Raw genomic sequence first — 15758 nt, 5'->3', positions numbered from 1 at the left:
CCCTGGGAAGTGTAAGCAGCCGGTCACCACTCATCTTACCTTCGAGCAGGAAACCCTTCCATTCAGACATTGGCACGTGTTACAGTCTTCGTTCCACTTGGCACCATCGGGCATAACATGTTCATCGATTATACAAGGCCGGCCCATAACTGCAGCGATAAGAGGGTCTGGCTTAGAATAAGTGGTTGGCCCTCTATCATCCTCTCTATTAAGTCACAGTCAGATGACCGTATAACATGGATGATCACATCGCAACGCTCAGACTGGCCAGCGGCTCTCCTGACAGCTGCATAGAAACACATACTATCACTCTCCAGTCAGCAGAGCCGCCGGCCAGTCCAAGCATTGCTATGCGATCGGCGGCCGTGTTATACGGCAGTCTGACTACACCCTAGGCTACAGTTATAGCTTCCATTCTAAGCGGTTTAAAGGGATATCATGAACAGATGCAAACAAGCGAGTACAGATTACTGCCACCCACAACACTAATGAACAAGTCTATTGGACGCCAGAAGCTTTATGTGAACAGTCCTCTAGATACCATCTTAGTATAATACACATCAGATCAGGACATGGCTTGTACCTTCTTGACACTTTGGGCCGCTGCGGCCGGGTGGACAGATACAACGATAGCTGTTGATCTCGTCTATGCAGGTAGCTCCAAAGGCGCAAGGAGACGACTGACACTCGTTGATATCTAGAAAGAAAATTTAAAAAAATAAATAATCTGAGACCTCAACTCACTGAAGCTCATTGTGCAACATAATTAACACATCCTCCCCGAGTTACTTGGCCGTTTTACTGCCAATTACATCACGTAACCTTTGTAACAGCAATAAAGCAGAACAATGTATACAGACACTAAGAGCGCTGGCTGCAAAAGGAAGAAAAACATGATGAAATTCAAGATGTAGTTAAGAGTTTAAGGGCAAAGGTAAATGTTCTGTCCAAAACTTCCAGGAACTACACAGATTAATTATTAAGCGATTATAGTAGAGACTGTAATAGTGATGATGGCGGCTGCGTGCTGCCCATTACTGCAGCCTGCAAGTAAGAACTCACTAGTTACATACAACTATAAAAAAAGAAACAGTACAGAGCGAGGGGAAAATATGCAAAGGACCACTGTATAAGGAAGCAAATGTTAGGGCCTTGGGATCTCCAGGAGCTGTTATTAGGATTTCCAGCAATGGATAGAACAAAAACTTTGTCTGGGTTCAGAAAAAAGAAAAAAAAAAGAAATTTGAATATTTTCCCAGAAACAGCCCAACTGGTAGGGTGCATCTTATTGACTTAAATAGGAATAGACTGCAGTACCAGACATGGCCTATATACAAAAGTGGCGCTGTTTCTAGAAAAAAAAAAATATTGAGTCTAACGATAGTAAATCCTCTGCTGCTGTGACACATGAATAAACCTGTATTACATGACTGCTGCAGCCAATCACTGGCTGCAGCAGTGGACGGCACTTGACCACTGCGTTTAAGTAAACAGACCAGAGTGGTGGGCATTTATCTGATAAAACGCTATTTACTACTTTTTTGTTTTCTGACCCAAGAAGTTCTACAAGAAATGGCTGCTTGTTTTGATCAAAACTGAGTCTGGCCCCCCCAAAAATGAAAACCGGCCACCACTGATCCGGTCAACTTCATTCAGAATATGTCCTGCTCTCTCCTCCCAACCCCGACACTGGTCAGGCTGTAATAAGTTTTATGTCCATTAATGCTTTCCACACTTTATTTTTTGTTTGGAAAAGGAAGAGTTGAATTGCGGTTTAGCTCCCCGTACTTCTGCCTCGGGATGGCACAGAATGTAATTTCCATCCATCCTGGATTTTTAAATGGCATTCTGTCACAAATGTTATCCCTGTAGATTTCACACCAGATTCCTTGTAGAAAGCCATGGACGTGCTAATACAACTGGGAACCTTTCACACACCCAGTTATGAATAGGCTTGCTCAGATTTGGGTGGCAGCCAAGCCGGGGTCTAGTTGGCGTATAGATAGCGACATCCCTCCCTCGCTGCCTGCTCATTAGAAGCTCCGGCCAGCGTGCCTAGTGCAGGTCTTTGCAGGCAGGGAAGAACTTTTGTGTTTGTGCATCAGAGGAAGAGATTGGACTTCTAAGGGAAAAATGATGATGATGGCGAGGAGGTAGACGGCTCGTCCAACGTCTTTGTAAGTCAGCCGGCTCCACATTTTATTACAGTGGAAAATAAGTCAACCTTTTGGCTTAGGGAAAATTACTATATTTTCGATCTGAAAAGCTGCCTGTAATGATGTGTGGACTTGTCTGGCAAACTTTTTATTCCAGTATCGGCCATGTTTCGTCAAGTTATCACCTATTCACAGGACAAGTGATAACTTGTTGATCGGTGGGATCTAACCACTGGAATCCACACCGATCACCAGGACGGGCACTTTATCTGCCTTACAATGCTTTAACCATTGTCTATATGATTACCGGGCGCAACATTTGGCTTTTTTTGGCAGCCCCAAAAGAGAATGAATGTAGTGGTGTTCGGGCAAGGCACTGCTGCTCCATCCTTACAAGGATCAATGTGTCCCCTTCTGCAAATCAGTGTGGGCCCAAGTGATCAGAGCTCCACCTGTGTGGTAGTTATCACCTCTCCCGTGGTCAGATGACTTCTTTTCACCGAAGAATCCCTTAACTAATCTATTAATTTTTTTTTTTAATATACACTCAAATCTTTTTTTTGCTGGTCTTGTCAAACCCCTTTAAAGGGGTATTTCACTACTATGACAGGATAGCTCATCAATATCAAATCAGTGGTGCACAATACCAGACCACCACCACCGATCGGATGTGCTTAGCTCCGGCTGAATGTCAGCAAATGTGGAGCTGAACATGACAGCTCCGTTAACAGTTTAGTGGCTGTTGACAAGTAATACAGATCCGCTCCTATCCATTTGGCTGGACGAGTCTCGCAAGTCAATACCCGGCACTGCCGCCGGCACTAGGGATCGGAGGGAGCGGCTGCATAAAAATACATGGAGCTGTGCACTCCGGTCCCGAGTGTCGGCGGCCGTGCTGGGTATTAAGATGCGAGACTTGTATAAGTTTCTCACAAGTCCGACCCTGGCCTTTGAGTATAAGCGGAGCTCTAATTCCAGACGAAGTTGGGAGGAAAAGGCAGTCGTGTCCCGGCCCTGTAGGGAGCTAGTGCAGCAGCAATTCATCATTTGGTCCTATGCGACTATCAGCATTGTCCCCAGCACAACTAATCCAGGTATCCAGGTGAGTGATCCTCATCCCACCACCTCCTCAATCACACGGTGGTCTCACACCGGGAGCGCTCCCTTTTTCTTTGCATACACTACAAGCTCTAATTCTCGGCAGTGGCTGGTGAATAGTTGATGGAGCGGTGCAGCTCCGCTACTGCTTACATCCAGCCGCCAGTGCGGGGTGTCGAATCCCCCCCGCCCAATCTGATATTAATTATCTATCCCTGGGACAAGTCCTAAATTTCACACTTTGAGTATAAGTAAAGTTTGCCCTTACAAATAAAGGATACCAGTGATGTTGGAGGCATGAGGAGCTGTATGCCCCAATAACAATTCCCAGTTTCAAATGCGCCCTTTACATAACAGAAGTGCTGATTAGATCTTGAAGACAGTCACCCAGAAAAAAACCCAAACCCGAGCATAATACTTACTAATTCTACAGTCGGGACCAGCAAATCCAGGCGCGCACTCACAGCGGTACCAGTTGTCACCGTCCACACAAGTCCCACTGTTGTAGCTGAAAGAACATAAAACACAGACGTTAATTCTCCGCAACAATAAAGCGTCTAAGTTTATCTGCATCACGGCGGAGGAGAATTTATAGAAATTCCCGAGTTTCAGCTGAATATAGAGAAACACTTCAGCCTTTTGTGTAATCGAAAAGACTTTTACAGGTTCATAAAAATTCTCTTTACGACACGAGCTTGTTGCCTTTTCACAATCATTATCATATACTTTCTAGTAAAGATACAGGCGGCCAGACAGGAAAGCAAGCGGGAAAGCAAGCGCAGTTCTGGTAACGTTCTGACTTTTTGATATATTGCCTATGTAGTAGTAAGGATCCCTGTACAGAGGGGCAAGGATGCCATTTAGGACATGCACTCCCTTTTGCAAAATATGTTGCTTGCCCTCATAGGTGTCATAGTTCAAAAGGGCAGCAGGAAGGGAGGCAGGCGGCCTCTCCCCACCTCCATACTCTGGGTGGTCAGCACAATAAAAAAAAAAATATTAGGGAGGAGTCCTTTAGACCAGTGCATATTTGGCATTTCCCTACAGGGGTGGATTTTCCATGTTTAGCAGTAATACATATTTGTTTGCAGTTGCGCTTACCATGGATGTGGGCTGCAGTCATTAGTATCTAAAAAACAAGCCAAAAAAGTAGAAAATTAAACACAGGCCACAAACCGGCAATCACTCTAAACAAAATCATTTTATGCACTATAATAAAATCATGCAAACACAGGAAGAGACCCTTATAGGCAAAAAGACACGATAAAAGCGAGCGAGGGGAAGCAGACAAGTCGTGTAGGAAAGCACTGGGCAACATCTGTCTCTGGTTATCTCAAGCACAACTTTCTCATGCCCAGGTGATGCTGACGTCCACATCAAATGCTTCTTCTCTCTTCTGGTTTCAATTTAGGGTACATGGGAGTGACGGGATGAGCTAAAAGGTCTCGACTTGGTTACCCCCTCCCCCCATCCAGGGCAGCACTAGCACTTAAACTTACTTTGAGAGCATGTTGGACCTTCCCAGCCTTCTTTGCAAACACAAGTGAAAGAGTCCCCACGGACCACGCAAGTTCCACCGTTGAAGCAAGGATTTGGCAAACAGCTGCTGTTTCTTGCTATGAAGAAAACAGTGCAATGTAAGCATGAAGCCGAGCATGGAGTGGAGGTCTTAAGAGCAAACAAGATGTTCCCTGTGAGTTATTCTCTGCACATTGCGAGAAACAAATGCCCTCCATCTACCGAGATCCTACAAAACCTAAACCTGGAAGATCACAAGTCATAGTGTGAGGATCTGAGACTTACTAATAGTTTAGTGGTCAGTACTCCCAGTTTCCTTCCGGTTATTAAATTTGATTGATGGGATCATCCAAAATTTGGCCAAATGGCATATAATAACAAAACTACCATTACTTACATGAGGATTCTCTGGTTACTCCAGAGCCAACACGCCAGCAATCCAAGATTGCCTCCATTTACTTCTCTATGTTGGGGACGTGGGTACTGCTGACACCAATCACAGACACCAATAATGAAGCCAAGGTGGACTAAACAAGACCCCCTTAGGCCAGTGATTGGTGTGTGGATTTCTCCAAAGGAGAAGAGAGCACAGTGAGGAGTCTCGTAATGGCAACGCAGGAAATTAGGCAGGTACTGAGTGATCCTTTTGCCCGTGAGCAATTTTTTTTTTAATTTATTACTGATCGAAGAAAATTACGGAAAAAAAAAAAAAAACCTAAGACGACCATTACAGATCTTATAGGACAAGCAGTTAAGCTACTGGCAGTGGTTTTTCAGTATTTCTTTGGCTGCACGTACAATTATTTAGCGATTACCAGGCCACAACCTACATTGGGCGTTTCTAAATGTTATTTTTGGAGAAACCAATTGACTGTTTTGATAAATATTGTCCCTTTCCAAGAAGTGATAAAGTCCCAGTACTGGATTCATCCCTCCGGTGAACTTACCAATGTTGCAAGTGGTTCCCTCCCATCCAGGTGAACATATGCATTTAAATGTATCGCCCTCGTCGTAGCACGTCCCACCATTGTTGCAGGTGGACTCGTCACATTGGCTGTCCTCTGTAGTAGAGAAAAAAAAAAAAGAAAAAAAAGAAGCATGGTTATAGATTCAGCACTCAAAAGAGATCAACATTTATCCTCAATTAGAAACACACTTACGGGAGTGGCACGTCTTTCCTTTCCACCCATTCTTACATTCACAGTAGAAATCATTAACCAAGTCTCGACAAGTACCTCCATTGTGGCAAGAATTTTTACTGCAGTTATTTATGTCTAAAAACAAGAGCAACAGATATAGCACATGGTTAAACACAAATGTATAGGACATAAGGATAGTCAGGCACAGCAGTAATCTGGATCAGAGAATCAAACCTCACCAATCTCTAAAAAAGATACATTAAAGGGGTCATCTGGTTTTGTGGTGAATGTCCACAGACTAGTGATGAGCGAACGTGCTCGGATAAGGCGTTAAAGGAGCATGCTCGGGTGCTAACGAAGTGTCTAGGGTGTGCTAGAAAACATGCTCAAGTCCCCGTGGCTGCATGTCTCACGGCTGTTCGAGAGCCACAACACATACAGGGATTGCTCATTTGTTAGGCAATCTCTGCATGTGTTGCGGCTGTCGAACAGCCGTGAGACATGTAGCCGCAGGGACTTGAACGCATTTTTATTTTTTGAGCATGCTGAAGACACTTGGGTAGCACCTTATCCAAGCACATTCGCTCATCACTGCAGACTACCCAATCCTTAAACCGCATGCTGTCAGGATTCTCTAGCATTGCAAATGAGAGCGGGCGGCCACAAAACCACAAGTATATGATTTGCAGACTTCCAGCCACGTTACAACTGGATGTGCTCGGCCTCGCACAATTCACTTGTATTGAGCGAGGCCAAGGAACGTCTAGTCGGCAAGTGACCGCATGTATGCAAATCACTTACTTGTGGTCATGCTCTCGCTGGCAATACGGGAGAATCCTGACAGCATAGGGTGCGACTGCTGCAAAACTTTAGTCGTCTACAGTCATAGAGTAACTGCAGACAGACATCACAAACCCTTGAATATAAATAATGATTTTGATAGAAATGAAAACCAATAATCCCTCAAATACCCCTCCCGACGGACCTATATCTCCAACACTAATGTTTAACCCTCAACATAACCAATTACAGCATCACTGCTTGCTTGATGAGATTTTCCTTGGCAGATTACATCATGAATTCTTCCTGCCACTCACTTATTTCACAGTACGTTCCTTCCCATCCTTCGCTACATATGCACTGGTAGGAGTTCACCCCATCAATGCAGGTCCCACTGTTTTTACAAGGGTTGCTTTCACAGTCATTGATATCTGCAATGAAAAACAAATATGTTGTAATATATTATTCATGGTAATGACATCTCAATACAGCTTTATATATACACACACACACACACACACACACACACACACACACACACACACACACACAAGGGTGCACTTACTTTCATGACAATATGTGCCGGTGAAGCCCTTGTTGCAGTCGCAGGTGAATTTGCCACCAGCCTGGCTTTTGCATTTCCCATGTGGTCCACACACATTAGAGGAAATATACCTCACTCCTTCCGGGGTGCTGTTGGAAGCCACCGCAACTGTGCAGCTGTCAATCACTGCGAGATCGAGGGACAAACCATGGATTTTTTTTTTTCAGTGTTTCCAGTGGAAATTACTAAAACAACTTTGCATTTATCGTCAACGATTAGGGAAAAGCAACTTTCCGCATTTCTAACTGGACTTCTCCGATTCCACCATGGCTGCATTTTTGCCCAATTTTCATATGATTTAATCTCAGTATGATAAATCTGATGCAGATATTACTGACAATAAAGCCTCTAGAGTCCAGAGGCCAAGTACTGAAACAGGACTTTGTCCACTAGAACTCTTTTTTTTTTTTTAAATTCTAAAGTGGTATTGCTTTCTAAAATTCCAAGATGCAATATGTCAAAGCATTTAATTGACCCGTGGAACAAGGCTATGGATTTAACCCCCTTAACACAGCTGGATTTTATCCTCTTGCTGTGAGGGTCATGACCATTTACGTGGTTGTTGCACATACAAGTGATGGCGTTGCTGGTGGGAGCCCATGATATGATAATGACGGGCAGGCACAATGTTGGGCAGGCACGCATACCTTCACAGGGAGTAGTGCGACAGTGATCTTTTAGCTGGGAGCAGTTCTTTCCCTCGTAGTCCTCGGAGCAGTTACAGAAGTAATCTGTGGCCAGATTAAAGCACTTGGCTCCGTTCTGGCATGGGTTGGGCTCACAGTAATCTATGTCCAACTGTAAATGGGAAGCAAAAAACAAAGGTTTTATTATTACCCTATTCAACGCTAAAGCGAGCAGACACTCTGGAATCTGACCTTTTCATCTCTCTGCCTCCATTAATTTTACGTAAAGCAGAATGTACAGCCATGCTTTCCCTAGATCTGAGCCGACAGATTCAGGATATAAAACAGTCACCAAAGGCCAGCAGCGAGCGAGCGAGCAACAAAACCTCTAACACGCAAAACATTTGCGATCTGTTTAACTGAATGGATCCGATTTCTCTTACTCATTCCACCCCTGACTTTATTGGCAGACAGCTGTAAGGAGTATGACTATACAGCAAGCCTGGCTGAACATAAGGTATTTAGTGTACAAATCATTAGAAGGAGGAAGGGAAAGAAAAAAGAAAAGTTGGCTTATGGCCATTCCTTAAGGTTTGCATTTCACCAGGGCTCACCTGACAGAGGTTTCCAGAGAAACCAGCAGGACACAGACATTGAAATCCATTGATTTCATCCTGGCAGTGACCCCCATTCAGGCAAGGGTTGCTGGCACATTCATTGATGTCTTTCTCACAGCGCTCCCCTGCATAGCCGGGTGGACAGATACAGCGGAATCCATTAACCAAGTCCTGCAATTGACAGAGGTTGAAACAAAAGGAACGCTGTTTACTCAGATCCAACAATAACTTGTTAGAAAAGAAAATCCTCAAATGAATGTAGTATATTCGGTTTTTCTTCAGCATCCCACCATAAAAACAAACACGGGCGCATATACATAATGGGCCATTACGCTCGCCGTACGTGCACAGATTTTACTTCTACATAAGAGTATTTGTCCAACGTGCAAAGCACAAAAATTATTATGTGTATGTGACGAATAACGGCACAGAATGACCAATAGATACTGTACATAAATCATCCAAAAAGCAGAAACTTTATAATGCACAGCAGAGGCGGCCTCCAAGGATACTGATCAGGTGGTATGATTTTAGGCCATTTCACCCAACATGCTTAGAGCACTATTAATATAATATTTTAATTATTTAGCTCCTTCTAAACCAAAGTTTGAATATTACAAAAAAGTAGAACTTGATGGCTAGTTATTAACAAGTGATGAGCGAATGTACTCTACTAGAGAGCTAGAGTTGAGCGAATTTGTTCGGGTCCCTGCTTATTCGGCAAGCTATAGCGCGTACCGAATAAGCTGCAGCGGAAACCCGGATACCTGGAGCGAGCCAGTTGATCGGTGCCGCAGCTGGATGTGTCGCAGTCACAGCACATGTATGGAGAGCCTGTTTGTTGGGCTGTCCATGCATGTGCTGTGACTGTCACACAACCGCAACACATGCAGCTTGCGTCGCCGACCAGTTGATCTGATCAGCCGGAACGATCCAGGAAACCAGGTTCCCGCTGTAGCTCATTTGGTAAGCGCTATAGCTTGCCGAATAAGCGGGGACCCGAACAAACTCACTCAATTCTAGTTCTCTACTCGAGTTTGCATCATGAGCTCGGGTACGCACTGAATATCGCGGGTGCACGAGCGACACACTCAAGTCCCCGCCCCACATATTTTGCGGTCGTTAAAATAACCGCAAAAAGAAAAAAAAAAAAATGCAGAGATCGCCTGCCGTACACAGCCAATCACCACATGCGAAACACGCGGGGCGATAACTCGAGCACCCGTGATACTCTGTGTACCCAATCACCCGAGTAGCTGCAACACATGGGGGGCAGGGACTAGAGCATGTCACTCGACCACCCGTGATCTTCAGTGCGTATCCGAGCACTTTTGCTCATCACAATTATTAACTCATTAAGCTGTATTTAAAGGGAACATGTCACGATATACATGCAGTCCGAGAGCATAGTATAGATAAAGAGAAGCAGAACAGAATGATACATAGGGTTTGTTTTTATGACACATTCAGCATAACTTGTATTTTATTCATTGATATATATGGTGTTTGTCTGCAGGAGTCCAGTGGGAGGTCCTAGTAGTGATTGACAGTCTTAATGACTGACACCTATCTCTGTATCACTAGTAGGACCTCCTGCTGGACTCCTGCATTCAAACACCAGGGATTTGAATTAATAAAATGCAAGTTTTACTGAGCCTTTTTGCCACAAAAATGTCTCGGTCTGATCAGCTTATCCTGCCTGCAGATCAGATACAATTTTTTTAACATGACGGGTTTCCTTTACACGTGCATTGGAGGCTTTGCTAAGGGCTGCTACTACAGATGCGGCAAAAAAAGAAGAAGTGTAGCCTGCTGTACTATTTTTTGACAGGTATAAAATGGACTAAATGACAAACCTGACGGATATCAGACAATGGGGTCCATCAAATAACAGATTAAAGCCCCCGTCTCACACAGCGAGATCGCTGTTGCGTCACCGATTTTGTGATGCGCTAATGATCTCGCTACGTGTGACACATAGCGGCGATCGGGCCCCTGCTGCAATGTTGCTGATCGTGCTCGAATGTCCTGGGCCATTTTTTGATCGCTGTTGTCCCGCTGGCCAGCATGCATGCAGGGACAACGACGAACGACCTCAATACTACAGGTCTGAGAGACAGGGTCCCAATGACCGTCGTATCGTTCCGTATCGTTGCTGCATCGCTGTTGAGATCTGACATCTCACCAGCGACCTTGTAGCGACGCACCAGTGATCCCAACCAGGTCGCATCGTTGTTGGGATCGCTGGTGCGTCGCCAAGTGTGACGGTACCCCAAGTTATTTTTGTTTTTCCGTATTCTAATTAGAGACAAACAATGGAAATAATTAAAGCAAATGTGAACAAAGCCTTAACAAAAAAAAACAAAAAAAAAAAAAAAACACAACACCACCACACAGCACAAGATCCTGTATAGCAAGGTTTGTCATAATGCAATTAATAGAGTAGAGAGACGTACCCTGCACGATCCTCCATTTTGACACTGGTCAATACAATCATTAATATCTAAAGAGGGGGGAAAAAAAAAAAAAAAAAAAAAAAAATATATATATTACACATTGTGCTTGTACCCATGACTATGCATACACTGACTGCCGGCGACAGAATGCAAATCTGTAGTACAGGAGCGAGATAGCGACGTTTCCTGCATCCTTTCCTTTAGATAAGGTTATTCTTAAGGGTGGGACCTTGAAGCAATTCTTTCACAAGCTTTCTCAACTTCACATCATTGTTTTAGCCATGTTATCAGAATATGCCCATACTACACACCAATACGTTTTGATAAAATTGTATATTTTCTTTCCAGGCGGACAACTCCCTTTTTCCTTAAATTATATATTAGCCATATATTTTCATCTAGGGTTCAAAAATAGGTAGAGACAGGAAGAGGAGGACATGTGAATGGTGTACTTACTGATGTCGCAGTTCTGACCCGTCCAGCCAGGGATGCAGTCGCAGTAGTAACTACCGATGAGGTTTTTGCAGGAATTTGCATTCACACAGGGTTTAACTTCACACTCATTGGCATCTTAAAAAAAAAAAAAAAAAAAAAAAAAAAAGGCATTGGTATAGGTCAGCTGAAACCGTTAGCACTTCATGGTCCAGCATGCTTTTCCTAGAGACTTATACCACTATGCTTATTAGTCATGTTCGTGGTATTATGCTTGATGCACTTCTTAGGTTGGGGTCAGATGGCCGTAGATTCTCTCATGAGAGAGGATGGGGACGATTATGCAATTGATCAAGCTCTGATCAGTTTGTCGGCATTGGGTGATCAGATTCTCTTGGATAAGAGTCAGAGCACACTAAAGAGAAGATGGCGAACAAAATTGCTTCATCTTCTCTATGGTGTCAAGTCACAGAAATCGGACTATACTCAGATGTCAGCCAAGTTCAGTCCGATGATTTGCATGCACTCATTGACTTGCATGACGGAGTGTGATCAGAGCAACATTTTTCAAACTTGGTCCAAGGAAAGGGAAAAAAAAAAAAAAAATAAAAATTTTCAATTGGACAGGTGCATGGCCCCATAGAATAATATTGGTCTGAGTGCGTTCCAATGTTTGGTCAAATCGCACACGGACCAAAAATACGGTCATGTGCACCTGGCCTCATTATGTTATAAAACTACCGTAAAGTCCGAAGCTCATTAAACTCCCTAGAGCAAAGCCTATACAGATAACCATGAGCCTGGAGCAGGGTTATACTATGGTAATGTACTGACAAACAATCCAGATTGTTTCTATTAGTCCACACAATATATATTAGGAAGGGAAAAGCTTTGGCGGTTTGTTTTCCCAGACTCGTGCATATATATGCAAAGGCTCTAGTAATCCTACCAGCTTATTAAAGTTCCTCTCTCCTAATTTCCCATAAATATATACATGAATAACCTTTGAACTTTCTTTCTGCCATTACTCCCTACACCCTGGATAAAACAGTTCAGCACATTTGCCTGTAAGGTGAGATTTGTAGACCAAAAAAAAAAATCTGCCTTAATTTAATGGTATTTGCCCAATTGCTCATTAAGAACAGTAAGAAGCAATTGACCATTTGAGGAGGGGGGGGGGGGGGGGTCTTCCTTCACTATTGTCAGGCAGATTAGAGACTTCATAAAGAGAACGTAGACAACTCATTCTTCATGAGATCATCCACATTTTGGAGACCAGCTGTAAAGTCCTGGGTCTGTGGGAGTTGACACGGCTGAAAAGATACAGCAACTTTCCCACAGGACCAAGCAGTGGAGAGCGTAGGCTCATGTTAAATTCTTTCCCGAGGTACACCACTTAGTTTAAGCATGCTCATTTATTTATGGTTAATGCTGTAACCAAGCCGTACAGCGCCAGCGGTGCTCACTAAACTAGAGCACGGAGAATTCCTGCGCAGTGAGCCTGCCAATAAATATATCTGCGCTAATGGAGTCATAAAAAGGTAGAGCTAAAAATGTAGACACCCCACCATCACAACCTGAGCGTTGAGCTTGTAGAAAGGCTCAATTCTTTATATGTGGCTCTACAGACTAAATTAAGGGGGATACAATCCATCAGAGGATACGTTCCAGAAGATACCCAGATGTAATAGAAAAGGAGATCCTGGATAAAACAGACATTTTAACAAAGAAACATCCAAGAAAGACCCTTATATAGCGCCCTCCCAAGCCAAGGGACCGAATTCCATAACGTCTCACCTGTGACATTCCTATGTTAGTAAATGATGGCAGATCACTCAAATAAGCCAGGACTTATAGGACTTTTGCAGGTTGAACCTCTGTGCCCCCCTAAGAGTCGTGAGAATTAAGAGGCTTCAGCACCATGTCTCCTTTAGGACGGGGTCCAAAACTCGGACGAGTCTTGCACGTCAATACCCGACTCTTGGATCGGAGCGTTCAGCTGCATGTATTTCTAGGAAATTGACCGCGCCGATCTGAGTGCCGGTGGCAGTGCCGGGTATTGACTTGTGAGACTCGTCCGAGTTTCTCGCAAGTCTGACCCCGGCCTTACAGGAAAAAACTGATTTGCACTAAATCAGTACTAGGGCCCCATTCTCATGGTTAGGGGGGGGGTCCAGACACCATTAAAAAGAGGGCATATCCTAGTTTTATTCCATCACAAACAGAGATGGGAATACCCATTTAGAAAACTTCTGTATGTATTACCCAGCAATATATTATGTAAAACACTGGCTCTGGTACCAAGTGTAACAAAACCTAAAAGACAAAAGGCTAGAAACACTACATTTTTACTTAAATAAAACCGTTATTACCTATTTGACAGGTTTTTCCAGTCCACTGGGAAGGGCAAACACACTTAAACCCATCTATTAAATCTTGGCATGTCCCACCATGTCCACAAGGATTCGGGGCACAATCATCTATGTCTACAATGAAACGAAAACAATAAAAAAGTAATTATATGTAACCATGATCCTGGAGTTATTGAAGATCTGGATCATTCATTTCGTTACTAGATTAGAATGAGCAATACATACTGATTGAGCACATGGGACCGGTCCACCCTGGAGCGCAGTTACAATCAAATCCCCCAATGGTCTCCAAACAACTTCCACCATTGTGGCAAGGATCAGAGAGGCAGGCATGTTCGGCTGAAAAAAGAAAAATCATTAACAAAAATTTATGTTAAAAAAATGTACATACACACTGGAGAAAAAAAAAAATAAAAAAAAATAAAATTCTGCCTTATTTGCAGACCACCTTGCTCTGCAAGAAGTGACCAGCACTAATACCGCCATATCTTATTCTCATTAACAGTGCTTGGTTTAACACAACTTCAAACACCAGAGAAATAATCATTCATGCTATGCTGACCAGATCAATGTGCCATAGCTTAGATTAGTGGAATCCGAGCCAGGACGAATACAGATTCCCATAGAATTAGGAGGGAAAAAAAAAAAAAAAAACCCACAGCTTTAGAATTCTCCTTCAGTCTATAATTATAAACATGCACATATACCCAATAAAAGATTATAATAAAATTAGAGAATCAGAAGTTACAAAAAAAAAAAAAAGTTACCAATTTCACAATTCCGTCCCGAATACCCCTCCGTACAGGAACACTCGTACTTATCCGGGCCGGTATTGCTGCAAGTGCCTCCATTTAGGCAGGGCTGGTACGTCCCACAGGAGTTTAGATCTGCCAATAAAAGATGGCATTCATGGGTGAATATCGTGAGAGAGCGCCATCGTAGAGGTATTCTGACGACAGACAAAGATTTATTCAAGCACTCGAAGGACGTATATTAAAGTATACTGGCTCGGCAGCTGTTCTTCAAGGTCAGAATGTAATTGAACGGAAAACACACAACTTGCATAAAAAGCAAAAAAGGCTTTACTTGGGGAATGTGGCGTTTGCTGTATGATTAGCATACCTTTGTTACAGAGCTGACCACCCCAATTCGTTTCACACAGACACTGCCATGGTTCAATGCAAGTGCCATGGACACATCCTGGGTGAGGAATGCACTTGTCACAGTACTGTCCCTGCCATCCATATTGGCATCTAGGTTGGAGGAAAAATAAAAAAAGGACAAAAGGTTTATACAATTAGCCTTCAGAGCAACGGAATCCTTCCCGCTTGCAAAAAATGTATTGCATTCCTAGAGGGAGTTTTTGGTTCTCTCTCATAAACAAACCTACCAGTAGTTTTGCCAAGGTCTGTAAGCCAATCTTTTTACAAAAGAATAACTGTTCTGGGAGACCCTGCATGGTGCCATTGAACACAATAATACTCTATTCTCAGGTCATTCAAATGAGACTGGGAGGGTGGGTGCTCCCTACAAATCAATCTTTAGGCAATGTCAGGGTGGACAATCAATTGCATGAAAAAAAAAAAATCCCAGAGAACAATGGAAATGCGGCTTTCCTGCCTGCCGACTTTTCCTGCTACATTTCTGTGTTCTGTGCCTTTACAAAATGTGCACTCTGTATAAACAGCCACTCTCATTTTCTGTGATCCATGTTTAGAAAAATTAATTATATCCGCTAAAACTAAAGAGGGGAAAGACCGCCATTTTGACATCATAACCACATGAAGCAATGAAGATAGGAAACAGACGTGCCGAGTTACAAAAGGCTAGTGGGGTCTTCAATATTACATCAAGGATTCCTAAGCTAAACACTCCTTCAATGACCAAGACCAAAAACTTCCCCCAAAGCGGTCTTTAAATTTGTAAAAATAAACCATTAGATAGAGGTCACCCAGACTTC

At 43.3% G+C, this 15758-nt stretch overlaps 1 protein-coding gene across 2 annotated transcripts in view; it reads right to left on the bottom strand.

Moving 5' to 3' along the window:
* The window catches only part of JAG1 (jagged canonical Notch ligand 1), a 51352-nt gene that overhangs the window by 12277 nt on the left and 23317 nt on the right, over positions 1 to 15758 (bottom strand). For both annotated transcript variants that reach the window (XM_073553830.1, XM_073553831.1), the window contains 17 exons: positions 14921 to 15051; positions 14566 to 14685; positions 14024 to 14137; positions 13799 to 13912; positions 11451 to 11564; positions 10995 to 11041; positions 8536 to 8709; positions 7943 to 8093; positions 7257 to 7421; positions 7009 to 7122; positions 5933 to 6046; positions 5720 to 5833; positions 4754 to 4870; positions 4356 to 4383; positions 3677 to 3762; positions 584 to 697; positions 40 to 149 (listed from right to left, as the gene is read on the bottom strand). In XM_073553830.1, coding sequence (XP_073409931.1) covers positions 40 to 149; positions 584 to 697; positions 3677 to 3762; positions 4356 to 4383; positions 4754 to 4870; positions 5720 to 5833; positions 5933 to 6046; positions 7009 to 7122; positions 7257 to 7421; positions 7943 to 8093; positions 8536 to 8709; positions 10995 to 11041; positions 11451 to 11564; positions 13799 to 13912; positions 14024 to 14137; positions 14566 to 14685; positions 14921 to 15051 — 1927 coding nt within the window. The remainder of the gene's footprint in view (positions 1 to 39; positions 150 to 583; positions 698 to 3676; positions 3763 to 4355; positions 4384 to 4753; positions 4871 to 5719; positions 5834 to 5932; positions 6047 to 7008; positions 7123 to 7256; positions 7422 to 7942; positions 8094 to 8535; positions 8710 to 10994; positions 11042 to 11450; positions 11565 to 13798; positions 13913 to 14023; positions 14138 to 14565; positions 14686 to 14920; positions 15052 to 15758) is intronic.

The sequence above is a fragment of the Dendrobates tinctorius genome, unplaced genomic scaffold (genome assembly GCF_039654945.1).
Source record: "Dendrobates tinctorius isolate UK_male_01 unplaced genomic scaffold, ASM3965494v1 ptg000203l, whole genome shotgun sequence".
NCBI classification, from domain to species: Eukaryota; Metazoa; Chordata; class Amphibia; order Anura; family Dendrobatidae; genus Dendrobates; species Dendrobates tinctorius.
The sequence above is the reverse complement of the archived record's forward strand: the minus strand, read 5'-3'. Positions and strand labels throughout refer to the sequence as shown.